Raw genomic sequence first — 22,936 nt, forward strand, 5'->3', positions numbered from 1 at the left:
TGCAAATTGAAGTACCTGTCTTTCTGCTACTGCCCATTTGCATTAAAGTACCTGTCTTTCTGCTACTGCCCATTTGCATTGAAGTACCCGTCTTTCTGCTACTGCCCATTTGCATTGAAGTACCTGTCTTTCTTCTACAGCCCATTTGCATTGAAGTACCTGTCTTTCTTCTACTGCCCATTTGCATTGAAGTACCTGTCTTTCTTCTACTGCCCATTTGCATTGAAGTACCTGACTTTCTGCTACTTCCCATTTGCATTGAAGTACCTGTCTTTCTGCTACTGCCCATTTGCATTCAAGTACCCGTCTTTCTGCTACTGCCCATTCGCATTGAAGTACCTGTCTTTCTTCTACTGCCCATTTGCATTGAAGTACCTGTCTTTCTGCTACTGCCCATTTGCATTGAAGTACCTGTCTTTCTTCTACTGCCCATTTGCATTGAAGTACCTGTCTTTCTGCTACTTCTCATTTGCATTGAAGTACCCGTCTTTCTGCTACTGCCCATTTGCATTGAAGTACCTGTCTTTCTGCTACTGCCCATTTGCATTCAAGTACCTGTCTTTCTGCTACTGCCCATTTGCATTCAAGTACCTGTCTTTCTGCTACTGCCCATTTGCATTCAAGTACCTGTCTTTCTGCTACTGCCCATTTGCATTCAAGTACCTGTCTTTCTGCTACTGCCCATTTACATTGAAGTACCTGTCTTTCTGCTACTTCTCATTTGCATTGAAGTACCTGACTTTCTGCTACTTCCCATTTGCATTAACAATGCAAATTGAAGTACCTGTCTTTCTGCTACTTCTCATTTGCATTGAAGTACCTGACTTTCTGCTACTTCCCATTTGCATTGAAGTACCTGTCTTTCTGCTACTTCTCATTTGCATTGAAGTACCTGACTTTCTGCTACTTCCCATTTGCATTGAAGTACCTGTCTTTCTGCTACTGCCCATTTGCATTCAAGTACCTGTCTTTCTGCTACTGCCCATTTGCATTAACAATACAAATTGAAGTACCTGTCTTTCTGCTACTTCTCATTTGCATTGAAGTACCTGACTTTCTGCTACTTCCCATTTGCATTGAAGTACCTGTCTTTCTGCTACTTCTCATTTGCATTGAAGTACCTGACTTTCTGCTACTTCCCATTTGCATTCAAGTACCTGTCTTTCTGCTACTGCCCATTTGCATTAACAATACAAATTGAAGTACCTGTCTTTCTGCTACTTCTCATTTGCATTGAAGTACCTGTCTTTCTGCTACTGCCCATTTGCATTGAAGTACCTGTCTTTCTGCTACTGCCCATTTGCATTGAAGTACCTGTCTTTCTGCTACTGCCCATTTGCATTCAAGTACCTGTCTTTCTGCTACTGCCCATTTGCATTCAAGTACCTGTCTTTCTGCTACTGCCCATTTGCATTAACAATTACAAATTGAAGTACCTGTCTTTCTGCTACTTCTCATTTGCATTGAAGTACCTGTCTTTCTGCTACTTCTCATTTGCATTGAAGTACCTGTCTTTCTGCTACTGCCCATTTGCATTGAAGTACCTGTCTTTCTGCTACTGCCCATTTACATTGAAGTACCTGTCTTTCTGCTACTGCCCATTTGCATTCAAGTACCTGTCTTTCTGCTACTGCCCATTTGCATTCAAGTACCTCTCTTTCTGCTACTGCCCATTTGCATTAACAATTACAAATTGAAGTACCTGTCTTTCTGCTACTTCTCATTTGCATTGAAGTACCTGTCTTTCTGCTACTTCTCATTTGCATTGAAGTACCTGTCTTTCTGCTACTGCCCATTTGCATTGAATTACCTGTCTTTCTGCTACTGCCCATTTGCACTGAATGATCAAAAATGAGCTTTTTATTTTCATACCATTTATTTCTCCTTGTTCAAAACAAATGAATAATAATTTGTTTGTTCACTAAGGGACCAGCTTATTTTGGATTTTGACAATTTTTATTTTTTGGATGACCATAAGTCAGTCTGAAGATGCGATAAGACACTGAAGTTATATTGTTTATGTGGTGCAAGTAAGCACCTGTTAACTGTTTGCTTTATAAGTAAACTCTGTACCCCAGTTGTTATTGTGTGTGAATTAATTTGGTAACTGTGTGCTTTATAAATAAACTCTGTACCACAGTTGTTATTGTGTGTGAATTAATTTGGTAATTGTTTGCTGTATAAATAAACTCTGTACCACAATTGTTATTGTGTGTGAATTAATTTGGTAATTGTTTGCTGTATAAATAAACTCTGTACCACAATTGTTATTGTGTGTGAATTAATTTGGTAATTGTTTGCTCTATAAATAAACTCTGTACCACAATTGTTATTGTGTGTGAATTAATTTGGTAACTGTTTGCTCTATAAATAAACTCTGTACCACAGTTGTTATTGTGTGTGAATTAATTTGGTAACTGTTTGCTCTATAAATAAACTCTGTACCACAGTTGTTATTGTGTGTGAATTGATTTGGTAACTGTTTAATTTATAAATAAACTCTGTACCACAGTTGTTATTGTGTGTGAATTAATTTGGTAACTGTTTGCTCTATAAATAAACTCTGTACCACAATTGTTATTGTGTGTGAATTGATTTGGTAACTGTTTAATTTATAAATAAACTCTGTACCACAGTTGTTATTGTGTGTGAATTAATTTGGTAACTGTTTGCTCTATAAATAAACTCTGTACCACAATTGTTATTGTGTGTGAATTGATTTGGTAACTGACAGTGACAATATTGCATGGGATAAAGCTATTACTACAGTATTCACTTGTGTTCTTGTCAAATATCAACACAACTCCTGTAAAATTCAGAAACTCATTCACTTCATTTCTTTTTCAGAAGCATTGTTTATAAAACAAGTTTCTCTAGTAATTTTATGGCATTAGATAACCCACTTTTGATCAGGTCGTCTGTTTAGCATCTGTATGGGTACAATTTTATTTTTGCCGACTTTTCCAGTCCTTGCCGGTATGAGTTAGAGTGAATGTTTCCTAATTTTCTATGTGAGTGACAATGGGTATTTCCAGTTTTTCTCAATAACTGAAAAGGAATATTTCCCTGTTCTCTTTTGAGTACAAGGGCAAATAAAAATGTATGTGTTAGCTTCACCCTGCCCAAATATGATATGTGGTTGTATGTTGGGCAATGTCTACATAGAAAGTGAAGTGTTGTTACTTTATTCCATTATGAAGGATTGTAAAATCAGACACAACATACATTTTTTATATACAGGCATATCAAAAATAAATTCCTTCTGTTCACTTGTTGATGTTACACCCCTAAAATAACATGGTACTTATTAACACCTGGCTGTTGATGTTACACCTCTAAAATAACATGGTACTCCTGACTGTTGATGTTACACCCCTAAAATAACATGGTACTCCTGGCTGTTGATTTTACACCCCTAAAATAACATGGTACTCCTGGCTGTTGATGTTACACCCCTAAAATAACATGGTACTCCTGGCTGTTGATGTTACACTCCTAAAATAACATGGTAATCCTGGCTGTTGATGTTACACCCCTAAAATAACATGGTACTCCTGGCTGTTGATATGTTGCCATGGTTTATAAACTTGCTCAGCAGTCTGTCCTACATTATACTGTACATAATTTTACCAACACAAGATTTTAGTGTAAGCTGGTTTCCTAGCTAAATTTTAAACAAATTTATCCATGTTAACTTTTTGTGATTTAAAGCTTTCATATCTAGGACACACATTTGGTGATTTAAAGTATTCATAATTTGGGTAAATTTGATAATTAAAGTATTCATATCTTGGATAAAAATTTGGTAATTAAAGTATTCATATCATGGGACATGCATTTGGTGATTTAAAGTATTCATATCTTGGGACATGTATTTGGTGATTTAAAGTATTCATATCTTGGGACATGTATTTGGTGATTTAAAGTATTCATATCTTGGGACATGTTTGGTGATTTAAAGTATTCATATCTTGGGACATGTATTTGGTGATTTAAAGTATTCATATCTTGGGACATGTATTTGGTGATTTAAAGTATTCATATCTTGGGACATGTATTTGGTGATTTAAAGTATTCATATCTTGGGACATGTATTTGGTGATTTAAAGTATTCATATCTTGGGACATGTATTTGGTGATTTAAAGTATTCATATCTTGGGACATGTATTTGGTGATTTAAAGTATTCATATCTTGGGACGTGTTTGGTGATTTAAAGTATTCATATCTTGGGACATGTATTTGGTGATTTAAAGTATTCATATCTTGGGACATGTATTTGGTGATTTAAAGTATTCATATCTTGGGACATGTATTTGGTGATTTAAAGTATTCATATCTTGGGACATGTATTTGGTGATTTAAAGTATTCATATCTTGGGACATGTATTTGGTGATTTAAAGTATTCATATCTTGGGACATGTATTTGGTGATTTAAAGTATTCATATCTTGGGACATGTATTTGGTGATTTAAAGTATTCATATCATGGGACATGCATTTGGTGATTTAAAGTATTCATATCTTGGGACATGTTTGGTGATTTAAAGTATTCATATCTTGGGACATGCATTTGGTGATTTAAAGTATTCATATCATGGGACATGCATTTGGTGATTTAAAGTATTCATATCTTGGGACATGTTTGGTGATTTAAAGTATTCATATCTTGGGACATGTATTTGGTGATTTAAAGTATTCATATCTTGGGACATGTTTGGTGATTTAAAGTATTCATATCTTGGGACATGTATTTGGTGATTTAAAGTATTCATATCATGGGACATGCATTTGGTGATTTAAAGTATTCATATCTTGGGACATGTTTGGTGATTTAAAGTATTCATATCTTGGGACATGCATTTGGTGATTTAAAGTATTCATATCATGGGACATGCATTTGGTGATTTAAAGTATTCATATCTTGGGACGTGTTTGGTGATTTAAAGTATTCGTATCATGGGACATGTATTTGGTGATTTAAAGTATTCATATCATGGGACATGTATTTGGTGATTTAAAGTATTCATATCTTGGGACATGTATTTGGTGATTTAAAGTATTCATATCTTGGGACATGTGTTTGGTGATTTAAAGTATTCATATCATGGAACATGTGTTTGGTGGTTTAAAATGTATCATAGGACATATTATGTGCAGCAAAATTCTCAGAAATCTATTGGTTTGTTTATAGAGTGGTTTTACTCTTTGAAATGCAAAATAATAAATATTTGCTAAAAGATAAAACTTGCTTACTTCATCCTTGATATGCTAGTTCACAAATAACTAATTGAGTTGATTTTTTTACATAACTACCTGGCTTTTAATGCTAATAAATTTCAAATTTTGTATGTGTTATATCATTTCTTTTTGCCTGATAGCAAAGTACTTGAGAATAAGTATTCTAGAGTGAATGTATGTAAAGTTAGTAATTAAATTATATTTTTCCAGGAATTTTTGACAGCTTAGTGGTTGAGACTGAAGATGGAAAATTCCCACTGAATCAGTTAGCTCAGATTGGCCAGAAAAACCCACAACTTGTCATAATCAACATGGCTTCTTCACCTCAAGTGAGTGAAATGAATCTGCAGTTAATTTTATAGTGTTAAATACCTGCATGAGACACTCTCCCAAATTATATATACATACATACATACATACATACATATATATATATATATATATATATATATATATATATATATATATATATATATATATATATATATATATAATGCACCTGTCTAGCAGATCCCCATCTATGATGTTTTAAGGACCAATAAGTGGAACAAACAGCATAGAACCTGATCAGCTGGCACATTATGTGATGGAACATCAGTGTCTATATTGTTTGCATACATGCCAACCATTATGCTTTTGGCATAATCATTAAGCCCCTTACTGCCTAATTATGTCTTATGCTCACTTGAATATGGATTATGTTTTTCTGGTCCATTCAAAATTTCAGAATATTCTAAAAATTAAGATTGCTGTATAAGAATAACATAAGTATACATTTGTTCATCATGGGGCCCCAAGTGGCCGAGTGGTCTAAGGCGCTCTTCATTACGGATCACTGCCATCTCACCTCTGTCTGCGGCAATTCGAGTCTAAGATTCAGCCAATGTGATATGTGAGAAAGCTTGCCAATAGCTTCTCGTGGGTTGGTGGTTCTTTCTGGGGTTTTCCCAGGTTCTTCCTCCACCATTAATACTGGCCGCCATGTATAGCCTATCATGTGCTGAAAAATGGCGTTAAACCCCACAACAACAACAACAACAACATATGTTCATGTAATTTTCTTATTTTCTATTTATAGCAACTGTATGACATATTTCCAAGAAAACAGGTGGGGTTACTTTAATTTGAAAATTTGCCTCACAGATTCATCATATTAATAATATAGTGTTTTATTCTGAAAAGTCGGAACTATTACAGGAAATGTTAACTCATTAACCCCTAGAGGTTTTTGTCATTTTTGCCTGATATGTGAGTAGGAAACACATTTTGGGGGCTCTGAATACATCCTAATACATTGACTTCCAAGAGATTTCTGGTTAATCTAATTCCTAGTTGTGTTAGAAAAGTCGTTTTTCATTGCCTATTTCATTCGCGCATGAGCAGAAGGGTAAAAATTGGAGTTCATTTTTGGTTGTTGTCTTTTTGCATCATTTTCATATCCAGACCACTCTTTATTCCAAATGCCCATCTTAACTTACTTTTTGCTAAGGTTCACCAGTCTTTGTGCAGTTCAGACCAGTTTGCCTGAGATCTGAAAACAAAGTCTAAAATCCTGACACAAAAATGGATTTTGACCATGGACAGATTTTTGGTTGAAAGAAGTCGGGTCCAAAAAATTATGATTTTCCCTCTGTATTTTGTAGTGCAGCTAGAAAGTCCAGATTATTTGGTGTCATTGTAGAGCTACATCTGTCTACCTTTCTATAATACCACCCACTTTAGTGTATATCTTAAATGACAATGACACTACAGAGCTCGGAAGTAGGCTGCTACCTCCTGAAGTGTAAACAAGGCTCCAGGGATTAATGAGTTAACAAGGGTTTTGGAAATTTTTTACAAATTGTCATGGAATGGCTAATTTTGTAATTTATATGCAACGTCGATGCACAAGTGATTGAATATGCAAGGAATATTCAGATTTAGTGATGTCATTAAAATGCACCCATTAACTCATTAACCCCTGGTTAATTTAAATGGTTCATTACAACTGTGATTGGCTGAAATCATGGGTCCTAAAAATGTTACATGTATGCCAGAATTTGAATATTTGTAAACAGCACTGGTTGCATACATTTGAGCTTATATTTAATAAATATTTTTAAAACTGGCCACAGCGATTCATATTTTTGACATAAACATGACAAGAAAAACAACACATTGTAAAGGTTGCGCATATAATTTGGTGTCCTCTTTTTGTACAGTTACAAGTGAATATTGGCACATACAAGCATAATAATACAGGATATTTCATTTCACAGCCTTTTGATCTGGAACTGTCTGTGAAACTTGACATAAAGGAGTAACTTGACATATAACAAATGTACATAATTGGACACTGTTATCTGTGGAACATAACGAAATTAATTTTTTCCTACTTAAAAATTCTGAAAACATTTTAGTATTTAATCAGATCTAAGCTATTTGCCATTATCAATAGTCAGGTATACACATGTGAAACAATAATGTATGTTAATTAACCATATTTTGTTTAAAAACTAATTTTGTTATGCATATAACTTGGACAGCAAATCCCATCTTAGATGGCAAATGATCTATAAATAGTCAAATAATTTAAAACATTACATGTGATGTAGGAAAATCCACAACTTCATAAATAATGTAAATGGAAGCAAAATAAATAAATGGGTGCAGGGAAAATATGTATTTTTGTCAGATGGTTCTGTATATAACAGGAGATAACAGAATGCCGTTAGGTGGGCTAATTGTCTTTAACCCACACACAGAATTGAATGCTGATAGGTGGGCTGATCGTCTTCAATCCATGCATAGAATTGAATGCCGTTAGGTGGGCTAATTGCCTACAACCCACACACAGAATTGAATGCCATTAGTAGGGCTTATTTTCTACAACCCACACACAGAATTGAATGCTATTAGGTGGGCAAATTGTCTACAACTCACACACAGAATTGAATGCCATTAGGTGGGCAAATTGTCTACAACTCACACAGAACTGAATGCCATTAGGTGGGCAAATTGTTAAATGTATCTGTGCATTTTTTGGGTTTTGTTCTTTCTTTTAAAGTCCCACTTTGAGAGAGTTTGTGCCCTTTTTATCAATATTACATATCCACTTCTGCAAATCCATGTAACTAGCATATGTCAAGAACCATTCAACATATATTGATGATGTTTGGTGTTTGCTTTGCTCATGAACCTAGACCTTCCTTTTGTGGGAGTTATGGCCCTTTACTTAATTTTGTATCTTCACATGAGATGTTGCCTATATCCAGCATGATGCTTCAATCATTGTACATAATTAGATGTTTCTTCTAGGTATTGTCTTTTCAGGTTTGAGTTATTGCCCTTTTCAGTATATTGTAAACTGCTGACACTGCTTACTCTAGAATAACTTTAACACATTAACCCCTGGAGCTTTTTCTCATTTTCGCCTGAAAATCGAGTAGGAAACACCAAATGCCTGGTCATCTTTCAATAACATACTGCCTAGTTGTGTTAGAAACATTGTTTTTCATTGGCTATTTGACTCTCACATGAGCAGGAGGGTAAAAGTTGGAGATTTTTTTTAAAAAAAATTTAAATTTTTTTTTATTTTTTATTTTTTTAATTTATTTTTTCTAAACAGAGCCATTATTTTTGTATAGAGACCACTCTTTACTCCAAATACCCATCTTATTCTACTTTTTGCAAAGGCTCATCTGTCTGTTTGCAGTTCATACTGGTTTGCCTTAATCTGAGACCAAAATGTCTAAAATCCATACACAACATCGGATTCCGACCACAGGCAAATTTTGGGTAGAAAAAAGTCGGGTCCAAAAAATGAGTTTTTTTTATCAGTATTTTTTAGTGCAACTAGATATTCCAGATTATTTGGTATCATTGTAGAGCTACATCTATCTACCTTTCTATAATACCACCCACTTTAGTGTATCATGCATGACCATGACGCTACAGAGCTCGTCAGTAGGCTGCTACCTCCTGCCCCATTAAGTCATCACTAGGGGTTAATGTGTTAACATGGAATTTTGCATCTCATCAAAAGCTATTGCACACATTTATATTAGACTCTGAATTGGATTTTCTAGCATTCCACAGTTTCATTGAAAAAATTTACATATCTAAATGCCCATCTTCCCCAGACATTCCAACTGAAAGTTCTTGCCATTTAATCATAGAGAGCACCCACCACTACTAGCTCTGCTTTTATTTCAGTATATTCCTGCTGTGAAGAAAGCAATCCAGCACTCAGGGATGAATGTAAACCCACAACAAGATGGCTCTTCTTTATTTGTTCCCATTCCAAAGTAATTCTTTATATCTCATCTCTTCTCTGGTTCTATGTCTTTCTGTCTGTCTGTATCTGCCTGTCTTATTAGAATTTATGAACCATTTATATTCCATGACCCAGATCATTGAGACATATTTAATTGCAATACCTTACATCATATTCAATTTCCAAGGAATTTGCCATTCTTTAAAGGTGAATAAAATCAATTATAGCACCGTGAAGTTTCTTTCAAACATGGTTTAACTATTTAGTTTCAGAACAAAAGTGACGTGACATTGCAACCGACTTTCATATTCATGCTGTTTTTCTCAGAATGCCTACTTTAATCCACACACCCTTTTTAAATGTTCAAATTTATTCATTTTCCTGAATATCTAAACACACGAACATAGATTTGACTCTTTTTTTAAAACTTCACCAATCAATCTTGTCAATTTCACATTTTTAAGACATCTTCCATAAGTTACAAGATTTTTCATTATGACAGTTGGCATCATTAATTCCGAAATGGATCATTTGTTGACTGGATTCGCCATTTGGATAGTGTCTATCCGGATCATTTAACTCCTAAGATTATATATAATTTTTATTAATTGATAAATTCATTATATCTAAAGGAAAATTAAACTGTTGTTTCCTTTTTATGTTTTGCTGTTATAGTTTTAAATGGAGATTTGTATCTTCATGAACCAGTTTTATTTCTCTTTTAGTGTGTCATTTTTATGTGATATTTAAGACATTGCAGCTTTAATGTCTCCGTATGATGGTTTAATTTTGTTTATGTCAGTTTCTTCATGGCATTGATCTTGTAGAAACAATTTAGTTTAACAACAACATAAATAATTGTTTTAATTCAGTCTGAAGAAGCAGTAAGGTGAAACAGGTTGAACAGGGCTTCCTTTAAGACTTGAAACAGAAGGATCCTTGACTCCTATACTGAAATTTCCAAGAGTCATAATTTGAAAACTATGGATAAAAATCTTAAACCTGATTGAGAATGAAGCAGAAAAAAGAAAACTATCTTTTAAGCTTCATTTACATTTGTTGTCAAACTCAAAAAACATCAGAAAGTCTTTAATACACAGACAACACAGTTAAAACAGAAACTGTCAAGAGATGATGAAAAGGAAATTTGAACATCACATTTTATGTTGAAATGCAGTATTTATAAAGCACGATAGAAATATATTTGGCTTTACTGATAATGGGTAGCACAAACGTTGCTTGATACAACATAATCTGTAGGTCAGTATTGTCAGGGCAATACACTTAGATCATAATAGATCAATATTGACAGGGCAATAAACTTAGGTAATAAAAATAGATTGATATTGACAGGGCCAATACACTTAGATCATAATATGTTGATCAATAATGACTTGGCAATAGATCTCTCATCCCTGAATTTTCGGATTGTTTTGCATTCTTATGTTATTTCCACATGCTTAGTCAGTGTGACACTGATGTCTTTGAGAAATGAGTCATTATGACATTGATGTCTCTGAGAAACAAGTCAGTATGACACTGATGTCTCTCAGAGAAATAAGTCAGTATCACACTGATGTCTGTCTCAGAAATGAGTCAGTATCACACTGACATCTCTTTGATCTCACATTAAGTACTGCTACTATTGCTAAAATAGAATAACCTTTGATATCTGAAATACTCAAAGAATATGACCAAATTTGACAAAAATCATTCTGGCGTGATGGCTTTCAAATTTATACAGGTAATGCAGATTCACCTTTTAATATGGCCACTGTAACTAAAAATAGAAAATGCTTCGAGTGGCAGAATTTGACAGAATTTAACCACATCTAAATTGAGTGGAATATTAAAACCACTTGACAGGATTTAACCACATCTAAAATGAATGGCATATTAAAATTAAAACCACTTGACAGAATTTAACCACATCTAAAATGAATAGCATATTAAAACCACTTGACAGGATTTAACCACATCTAAAATGAATGGCATTAAAATTAAAACCACTGGACAGAATTTAACCACATCTAAAATGAATGGTATATTAAAACCACTTGACAGAATTTAACCACATCTAAAAGCACATAGTTGCATAGGGACTTTAAGTTTGCACAGCTGATGCCAATATGACATTAAATATGGAAACCTTTGCTAAAAATAGAAAATGCTCTGAACAACACATTAAAACCACTCATCAGAAATTAGCCTTGTGTAAAAGTAGGGCTTTTAAGTTTATACAAATGATACCAATACACCATCAAATATGGCTCCTGCTTCTAAACATAAAACACTTTTAACAACTTAATCAAAAAATGCTGCATAGCAGTATTTGACTAGGCTTGAAGGCCTTCTTCATTTTATAAATGATGTTAATCAGAATTGAATTATGGGAGCCATTACTACAAATAAAAAAAATATTTACACAACTTAATCTCAAAAATCTATTTTACAGAACTGGACAGAAATCATCCAGGCAGAGAGATATTTCTGTCTTTGGCATGTTATTTTGATTTGTCATCAGCTATTTATTAAGAGCTAGAGAAACCCTGAACAGTTGTTTTTATGATATGTGCAATCAACAGCATTGGACAAAAAGTTTCCACAGAAAACTTCCCACTGACCCCTATTTTTTTATCAACTAATCTTGCTTTGGTTGTTATACAGATGTCAATGCAGTGAGCAATATCAGGTCCACTTGGGTCTTTTGTTTTTATGATTATGTCAGACTTGTGAGTTTAATTTTCCAATGTTTAGAGACTTTATAGGAAGTATCTAAAATATTGTGTTGGTATTTATGAGAATATGACTCTAACTGTTTCATTATAAATTATATAGTACAGTACTCCTTATTGTTTTGTATATCTTTATTTTGCCCATTATTTTAGATTGTAAGGTTAATTTGTAAACATAGTACATAGCTAAATTTGTATATGATTGTAATGGGAAAATGACCCACATCCTGGTCATGTTATTGTGTCTTAGGATCTTATATAAGGTTGTGCTCAACAAAATTATTAATTCCTATTTTAATATCAGTCTTTGTGAAAGCACTTTTAAATTATTCCTTGAAATTACAAAGTGCTCGTTGGCTGTTCAGGCTTACACTTATTTGAGATTATTATGAATTCATTCAAACATGTTCTGAACATGTTAAGAACATACTTTTGGACTCATGATAGAACATTGGGATTATTTTGGATTCAATTCAAAATGCTGTAAGTTCCTCTGAAATTTTCATTTTATGACTTAGAGAATTAAGTTATTTGTTGATTATTTTGAAAAGCTTGTTGGTTCTGTCTCTTGTATTACATGGTATAAGACCATATAATCATAACAATATGTGTGTTCATAGAATATACTTCACACTAACTGTAAATTTGTATCAAGTTTATTCTAAACCTGTTTTATTGTATATAACCAACCAAAAGTCAAAACATGTTTCCTTTGTACAATTTCAGGGTGACAAGGGAACATAGAGAAGGTTTGGCCAAGTCTGCCAAGACTCTTTGTGACCAGGCTAAAGTAAAGATGAGAGACATTATGAAGAAGTATCACAAAGACATACAGAAGGCAGAAAAAGCACATTCCCAAGACCTGATACAAAACCTAAATGCTTTTGTGAGTATATGTTAAAACTATCTCATAGCATTTTATCAAATATATATTATTGGACTTTGATCTCGAAGACATTCACAATTATATTTTCATAATAGTTCTAGAAATTACGCTACAGTCTTTCAGTTAACAAGTAGAGGATATGTTTTCTTAATTCAAAGGTGGTTTGACTTCAGAGGATAATTTTTGATAAACTAGTTTTGTATATAATGAATGCAAAGTGTTTGCATTAATTGGTAGTTGTAGAGAAAGGTTTAGGTTTATATTGTGCATTATTTTTATGATTTCAATTGAGTTTTGAGGGTACTTGTAATAGATGCATTTTAAGGAGTTTCAAATTTGAAGGTATCAACATTTTTTGTCAGGAAACTTTTGAAATATTCGAATATAATTCCATTTTCCACAAAATAAAGATTTAAGACTGTTCATTGTCATCTTTTCTTTTTAACTGCAACTCCTAAATAATCAACATGTGTCATTTATGCATACATGTAGATTTAGTGCAAGTTATATAACAAAACTGTGAATGAAAATTGAAGGAGCCATGGCCTATATATCTTAAACTCAGTTTTTTATTATGGATACGATTACGTTTCTCACAGTTTTTTTAGCTGAAGACACAGGTAAAGAGTAATTATGACATCATCTCTGTAACAAGATGAACCTAGTTGCAGACATTCCAACCATTATGCTTTTGATTGTGCTTTTTTTCACTAAATTAAGCCTTATGCGTAAACATATGTGGATTACGGTTTTTTGATATATCTACTTTAAAACAAATAAATTATTTGTTTTCTCGTTTTTATTAATATCCCATTAATCCCACAGACCGTATATTAGAAAGGTGGCTTCTACGTAACTAAAATATAAGCTTGTCCATGGACTTGCGTGTACTTTCCTAACATTATTATGTTCTATTTATAGCAACTATCCTATTACCAAGAAACATGCTGGTTCTACTTTCAAATTTTCAACCTCGTATTCTGTTTATAGCAGCTGTATGGGCTTAGTGAGGAGAGAACAGACTGGTTTTCTAATTTTTAATCTATACTCGTAGATTCTTTGTTCTAATTCATATTTAGTACAGAACTAGTCTTTAGGTATTTGGTGCTAAAGTATAATTTATTTTAGTCGACACGTGTATGAGAGCAAAAATATATCCTTTCAAATAATTTCACAGATGGATTAGAAAAAGGCAAAAAACAAACAAAACAAAAAATAAACAGAATCCTCCAAAGACGAAGACATGAGGGCAGCATCACGTAACGTCTATTGCAGGCCGTGTGGAAAGAATTTTACTATTTGGCGCTAAAATTCTTCAGATGGATTCTAATCGATGTGTGTGTTAGAGCACATATATTTTTTCCAAGAATTTCACAGATGGATCAGAAAAAGACAAAACTGAATCCTCCAAAGATTCAAAGATGAATACATGTCATTGAATGGCGTAATGCAGCGTTCCGTTCTAGGGCAGCATCGTGCTCATTGCGGTCTGTGCGGAAACGATTTTAATATTGGGCATGGTGGTAAATTTGATGTGGAGAAACACTTGAAAACAAAGAAACACATTGAATTAGCTCGTCTTACGAACTCCGATACTAAGGTAACTTCTTATTTACAGCAGAACTCAAGTGCGGACATGAATGTTATAAATGCAGAGGTGTTATTTACTGAGTTCTTAATAGAAAGATAATGCAATCTTGCTATTGGTGCAGAAGCAAGATAATTCATAGAACACAATTCTGCTCTTGCTTTGAACGTGTTTTTATGTTAGAGATTATTATGCTGAAACCTGTGATTACACATTCCAGAAATTCCCCTATGGAGATGAAGTGCTTTTAAATGCTTCATTTGCTGATGTAAATGAGACACAGTCAAAAAGCTTCAAAAGTGTTGATTCTTGTCAAAAGATATCCATTTCTATTGCCATCCTTGTCTACCTTGGATCATCTAGAAAGAGAATTTCTGAAGTATCAGGTTGGGATTCTACCTGACAATATACTTAATACAGAGTTGATGTGCAGTGGCACCTTATTTCCCAGCTAAAAGACCCAATCACTGGAAGATATAAATTTCCTCTTCTTGGTCAGGTTATGAAAGAAATATATGTTCTTTACCATTCTAAGGCTGACTGTGAGAGATTGTTAAGTATTGTTAACAAAAATAAAACTGAATTCAGATCCAGGCTCTGTAACCCAGTACCTTGTACTTTACTGGTGTGCAAAACATTCATGGTCTCAGCTGGTACAAAGTGTTTTAAAATGCAACATGGTTTTATGTTGCTTTCTAAAGTAAAAGTGCTACATATGAAAACGTTAAGCAGTAAAGGATGTTAAAAGATGAGAGGGGCAAATAAATCATTGTTCATTGAATTTTTAGCATGTTATATGTGTATTACTCTTTTTCTGCTTGGATTCCTCTTTTTGTCCACTCGGATTTCTCTTTTTCCTTGTCAGGGGTTGGCATGTATGGAGTTTGGGTCATATTACAGTGAAGACACTTAGAATGGTAAATGAAAATACAATGTTTATTTATAGATGATTAAAGCTAGAAAATAATCCTACACCAAGCGCATGCACATAAATAACAAGATTGGATCTTTAATACAATGATGCGCACTGAGCTAACTAACTGAATGATAACTGAAACAATATAACAAAAAATTATATGGTTCCTAACTGAAAGGAATTGTAAGATGTAATATAAAATGAACAGTCAACAATAATACATGATATGAAATTAAACAAAACATTAAGAACAAAAAGAAACAATTAATCACTCTACCAATGATACATGAATTTCAGAACAATGATAGGGTTTCACTCAGAAAGTGATAACTGGTTTCATATAAACAGTGACAGTGTTTCACTAAACTAGTTTTATATAAAAAAGGACACTTTTTCACTCAAATAGTGATAACTGATTTCATATAAATTGGGGCCTGTATCTTGCAGCATCCAATTCATAACCACAAGGTAATTTCAGCCCCATAAGTGTCAGATAGTCAAGGAGACACCACAAATGGTCGATCCCTCATGGTCTGCCAAGGGATCCTTAGAACCTCTTGTTCCCTGCAGACCCATTGGTCCTGAAGCTTTGGTCCTTTACAACGAGGTAACCATTATCTTCCTCAGGACCATTGTCACCACCGGCAGCAGCACACTGGGTGTATACCAACCCAAATAAGCACCATGACTAAAACAACACCTACACTAAAGTGCAGACACAAAGATGCAGCATTGCTCCATCACTATCGCTCTATCACTCCTTCAGCCCTTCACTACTTTTCAGCTGAAAATATTAAATCTAAATCTGTGTAATATCAGTGACATGGTCATGTATAACATGCATGATGTACGTGATGTATGTGCCTAAGTGGAGTTGATCATTTTATACAAATCATATCATTGGGATGGCTGTATATGGTTATCATAAAATCAGGTTCATATGTAAACCTGTATCTGACAAGAATCTTACAGAGCTTGAAGTGACATTCTCTCATCCCTTAATATAGTGTACTGTACTAATTCAAAGCATATTGTTTGTACCTAAAAAAGATATGAAATAATTTTGTTTTATAAATTCTTTTTAACAATACCTCATTCTTCCTTATCACATTTTACCAACTGGTCCATTGATTTTTGGTTTTCCAGTATACTGTTGGACACATGAGAGCGATTACCGGCATAGCTTTTTCATTGATCTAATTGATCCTGCAAAGGGATGTAATAATAATAATAATAATGCTTTATTTATAGAGGGTGACTCATTAGTCAAGGACTATTCTCCCTAGAGGCCCTCTTAAGGAGAGTATAACAATGCACATTATATGAAGATGGCAATAATTACTGTTTATTTTAACATGTTTAGTATTAAAATACTAAATTCCATTATCTGTTACAAACACATACATGCTCCTGATATCTTTTCTTAAATACTCTAACATTTTCAGCAGATTTTACATGTAGTAGAAGCTTATTCTACAGAACTGTACCAGAGTATTGAAAACTCTTTTTAAATTGCTTTGTTCTTGGTTTTGGTATTAGAAGGTTTCCATGTGATATTGATCTCAACTGGTATTGTGTTGAAAAAGACCTGAATAAGTCTTGAAGATACTCTGGTGCATTTATATATTTATATAAAAGAACTGCCTTGTGAAAATCTATCCTGTCATATATTGTGAACCATTTGAGTTCTGTAAATAATGCTTTTGAGGGATGATCAACAGATGCATCTAAAATTACATGTGCTGCTCGTTTCTGAAGTTTATAAATCCTGTCAAGCTCAGATTTAGCACAGTTTCCCCATACATTAGAACAATAATCCATTGTTGGAAGAATATATGACTTGTATAGATTGCGAGTTTCCATAGGTAAATATTTCTTGATTCTGCTGAGAAGGGCAGTTTTGGATGACAGTGTTTTACAAAGCTTATCAATATGGTCATTCCATAATAAATTATTATCTACAGACACACCTACAAGCCTTTCATGTTTAACATTTTCTAATGGATGATTATTTATTGCAAGAGATAGTTTTGGGTTCCCTGACTTGTGTAGCTTTTGTGATGTCCCCAAAATCATACATTTTGTTTTACCTTCATTAATTACCATCCTATTTTTTGTGCCCAGTTTTGGACTCTGATAAGGTCTGAGTTTAATCTCATTTGGATAACTTCAGTATCAGAACTAGATGTATACAAGGTTGCATCATCTGCAAACAAATCTGTGTTTGTGGATTCATTATTTAATGGTAGATCATTGATATAGATAAGAAAGAGGAGAAGGCCCAAAACTGAGCCTTGAGGGACTCCTGAATGAATAGTGCAAGTTTGAGAGCTAATATTGCCAATGCTTACTTGTTGAGACCTTTGGTTTAGGTATGATCTAAACCAGTTTAAAGAAGGATTGTCAAACCTGTAACAGTTCAGCTTTTGAAGCAGAATTTCATGATCAACAAGATCAAAGGCTTTCTTGAAGTCAAGGAAAACAATCCCAGTAATATGTCCATTATCCATTTCCTTCAGCCAAAGATCAATTAATTTGGTAAGTTCTGTTTGGCACGAGTGGTACTTTCTAAATCCTGATTGAGCTTTATGAAATAGAGAGTATGTTTCAAAAAATATATAGACCTGAATGGCTACATGCTTTTCAAATAGTTTTGACAATACAGGTAGAATTGATATTGGTCTGTAATTTCCTGGATCCTCCTTTTCTCCTTTCTTAAAGATTGGTGTAACCTTTGCACATTTCAATGTTTCTGGAAAATTACCACTCATTATACTTAAATTTATGATATCCGTTAATGACTTCGTTATTTCTGATGCAACAATTTTAAGAATTCATGGACCAATACCATCCAATCCATAGGATTTATTAATATTCACCTTAATTATCATATCAAAAACATCAGCTTCACTAACATTAGCTATTGAAAAATAATTATCATCAGGAATTTTAGCTCTTATACATAATAGAAGAGCATCAAGTTCAATTGGGATGTTAGTCTGGTTCTGAATACTCTTACTGGAGATGCTTATGAAGAAATTGTAGAACATTTCCACAATGTCTTGTACAGATGTTGCTATATCCTCATTTTGCTTAAGTCTAGGGGGAAGACAACTGTTCTTGCATGGGTTCAGCTCTTTTAGATGCTTCCACAATGTTTTAGTACTCTTACTTTCATTAATAGCCTGTTTATAGTAGTTCTCTTTTGCCTTATCTAAGCAGCAGGGGGGGGGACGAATCGGACATTTTGTCCAATCGTTATTTTGCTTAATTATTACTTTCTGCAGCTCAACGATCTAGTGTCGTCAGCGCCTGGTAAAAAAAAAACGACGACGTCGTTGGGGGATCGTCGCGTCGTCATTTGGTTTAATTAACACCTTCTGCGCGTCGATCCCCAGCGTCGTCAGCGTCCGGTAAGCACATCGACGACCGCGTCGATGTCATCGCCCCCCCCTGCTGCTAAGTGGCTATTTACAATGAAAATTATTTACAACTAACCGAATATTTGGTCAAGTCCGATACGATATCGTGTCCGAGGATCATGTAAATTTATCGTTACGAATCCATGTGGGGTCGACTGAGCATGACTAAAAAAGTTTCGAAAAACATTAAAGTCCATGTCACCGCCGCACAATGTCTGCCAAATATTTCGTAGCGTGTGTGTATCAACGCCGTTGAACACAGCAAGAATATTACAGTTGTCTCTAATTACTTTTGGAATCTGAGTGTATCGTTGAGTGACATATATCACGTCAGTGTTTTTATGCCTGCCTCTGGAAAATATCCTAGCTGGGTTTTTTTGATTGTCTAACATAACATCATCGTACACGACTAGATTGTTAACGTCGCCATCAATATCATCAATACCCGGTGCATCATTGATATCTGTAATAAACTCGATGACATTTTTTTTAGCGATCGCTGATGCATTCTCGTTGAAATCTTTCAACACCTCGTAGCATCGTTGATCATCTACGCTAGGAGCAACCAAATACAACTTATCCCACTTCATCCATCTCATTATTAAATTGAGTAACAATTGCGTCTTGCCGGATCCAGATGGTCCGATGATAATCATCCGGATCGAGTTTGGTAACGCTGCAACATGCTTAACTGGTTCTCTTGTTTTAGTCGCCGAAAAATCAATTATATTCATATTTCTATACATAAATTATGGATCTATATTGTGTGAAGTGTAGAGTACGTACTGGCACAAATGATATGACAACCGCTACAACAAGAAATAACAGATCGGCGCTTACTGGCAAGTGTGTTTTATGTTTGTGCTGTCTTGTGCCGTCCCATCATCCATCAATCATTTCATCCTTAATTAAGTACATGTAGTGATGTCCCTAAGCATATCTTCTGGGAGGTCTACGATGACGTTTGTCACCCTAGGCCTCCCTCCCGGAGATGTATGTTTAGGGTTCCAAGATGTGAATGTCCTTAATTAAGTATATGTGTATGCCTGTAATCTGCCACAACACTCGAGTGGAGATTTACGGCATTGTACCGTCCATGTATGCCTGTAATCTGCCACAACACTCGAGTGGAGATTTACGGCATTGTACTGTCCATACAAAAAACGGGGTCAAAAATGACCCCAATAATTTTATTAAATTTTAACTTAAATTTTATTAAAATTTTTGATATTAGAAATAAGATGTTTTATAAGAATAATGAATATCGAAGACATCAATAATATATTAGCCGAGATTTCAAAATTAAAAAATCAAGGAATTGAATTATCTGATGGTCTCGACAGTGAAAAAATATTATCCGATTATGAGATTATTAACGAACAGTCGAAACGGGGGCGTTTTACCCTGGCCCGCGAGTACTTTTTTATAAAACGATTACAACATACGATTAATGAAAACTTGTACCACAATGACGCAAATGCATTCATTGGACTATTTACTGCCGTTGAAATAATACGAAAAAAACTCGGACGTGTTTATGAACGACGCCGGGAGATTTCCAGCAAGATCAAAAACATTAGAAGGATTATAGACGAAAACTCCGGCGAGAAATTAGAAATTGCTTCGCAATTGCAATAATGGTAGGCGAATCACTTACTACTCGGCTAGCCAGAGAGCGGCTAGCAGCGCTTAAAAAGTTTATACCGTTACGAGACAGGGTCCGAGAACAACTTCAAACGCGGCAGCAACTACAAACCGATTTTACTGTTGGAAGCGAGCAACTCTTTGGCCCGGTAACTAAAGCGACCAAAGATGTTACGGCGGCAACAGTACCCGTTCTTGGTGCGCTTGAAAAGATAGCGGCTCAGACCGAACAAACAAAAAGGTCTTTAGAAACACTCCCTGCAAAAATAGCGGCTGCTACAACACGGAGGCCACCACCACTCGCTATAACGGAACCACAAGAACCCTATGTTACAATGGCCGACGAGGAAGAACTAGGCGCTACTGCGAAAGAACCAGAAGAAGAAATACCAGAAGAAGAAATACCGGAAGAAAAAGAGGGGAATATACCCCGTATTGTACTCAAGAAGAGCACAATAGATCAAATTAGAGGCTACAGCAACAGGGAAGAATTAATTAATTTTGCTGCCAACAATTTTGCTAAGAGCATACGAGATAAGAAGCATATCAATAGCGGTTACGAAAAAAATATAAAGTCGTTAAAGGACTGGGCAAGAATAGTGTATTTAGCGAGTAAACATAAAGAAGCATTACCACATCGTGGTGATCCCGATTACGATGAATTCCACAAGGAAGTTAAGAGTATAACACCAAAAAAAGGAAAAGGATACTCTGTTGGTAAAGAATCCTACGGCGTTACCTGTCCTGGCAGTGTTCTCAGTGATATATCACGGCTAGAGGTACTAATTGGAGGAAAACGAGCCGGAAATAACTCTCCGGAAATAATCAATGAGGCCGCTGATATTTGCAAGCGGTTATTTGCAGGCGGTATTATGGACATTAATGCATATCGAACGCTCATAGACGAACTCGTGGATGATTAATTGGAAAACTGGTGTTTTTAATAAGGATGATCATACACTACAACCATGATAAACCAGTACTCGTCTACGTGGTAAACTCGCGATTGCCTGTTTACCGCGCGTACTATGGAGATGGTCTCGGTAGCACCATTGCGGGGTTATTTACAAGAATGGCTCCAAAAGTAGCGCCGTTAGCCAAACAATTAGGGATGAAGGCTATTGATGTTATTCGTGATAAGGGTATTAGTGCCATTGGAGATGTTGCCGGAAGGGCGTTTTCTGCCGCACGAGACAAACTAATGTCGTTGGTAAAATCCAGGAGAAAAAAACAGAAACCACCGGTAATGCCATCAACGACAGTGATGCCTGCAAATGTCAGTAAAGTAATAAATAACGCCGTGGAAGAAAAATTAGAGTCGTTGGCGACTTCGCCATCCGCCGATGCGGCAACCAACGCGCTCATGAACGCGATAGCGGGAAGTGGTTTAAATTCAAAGAATTTACGACGAAAAAATCGCAATTGAAAACATCAACATGATAAATAATAGAATGTTTGCGCGTACCGCTGATCCCGCGTTTGATATGGACGCCCCAGTACGCAGGGATGATTCTGTCCGCGATTATCAATATTATTCTTATTATGCAGCGCAACCTGACCTACGATCGCGAATTGAACTTCAAGTCCAAGATACCAGTAAATATTTTTTGCCGTGTGAAGCGTTTATCGAAATTGAGGGAGAACTCGTGACAAATGCCGCCGATAATGCACCATACGCAGATGACCATCGTGTTCGAGTTGGCTTCGTCAACAACGGTATCATGGCGTTATTTGAGAGCGCCAGATATCTTATTGACGGGCGAGAAATTGAATCAATAGAACGCGAGGTTGATGTTGCAACGACGATAATTGGGTTGGCGAGATACTCGGATGATTATACAAGATCGGCGGGCCCATCTATGATGTTTGCGAAGGACTCCACCGATAACGCTGATCATATTCAGTACATTAACGTGCTGGTGGAAAGAGATACTTCAGTTCCTAATCAAGCTGAAGCAGCCAACCCAGACCGCAGAACAAGACCGGGTGCTGAGTTCAATATCATAAAAAGTACTAACGATAATTTTAATCTAGGGTTTGCAACACGAATAGGAATGTTGCAAGGACCACGCCGAAAGTTTTCATGCGCGATTCCACTCCATCACATATTTGGATTCTGCAGAAATGTTAGAAAAGTTGTCTATGGGGCTAAGCATACAATCGCGCTGACGCGAAGGGGCGATGATAACAATGCAATATGGCATGCTGCTGGCGTCGCTGCCGGTAAAGTCATTTTAACTAAAATGGCAT

General features: G+C 35.2%; 1 protein-coding gene across 3 annotated transcripts in view; it reads left to right on the top strand.

Moving 5' to 3' along the window:
- Nucleotides 1–22,936, top strand: part of LOC149777632 (uncharacterized) — a 96,647-nt gene that overhangs the window by 64,287 nt on the left and 9,424 nt on the right. For all 3 annotated transcript variants that reach the window (XM_089938687.1, XM_089938686.1, XM_089938688.1), the window contains exons 4-6: nucleotides 5,451–5,569; nucleotides 9,435–9,526; nucleotides 12,957–13,116. In XM_089938687.1, coding sequence (XP_089794813.1) covers nucleotides 5,451–5,569; nucleotides 9,435–9,526; nucleotides 12,957–13,116 — 371 coding nt within the window. The remainder of the gene's footprint in view (nucleotides 1–5,450; nucleotides 5,570–9,434; nucleotides 9,527–12,956; nucleotides 13,117–22,936) is intronic.

Source organism: Sinohyriopsis cumingii, chromosome 17, assembly GCF_028554795.1.
Source record: "Sinohyriopsis cumingii isolate HCF-2022 chromosome 17, ASM2855479v2, whole genome shotgun sequence".
Taxonomy (NCBI): Eukaryota; Metazoa; Mollusca; class Bivalvia; order Unionida; family Unionidae; genus Sinohyriopsis; species Sinohyriopsis cumingii.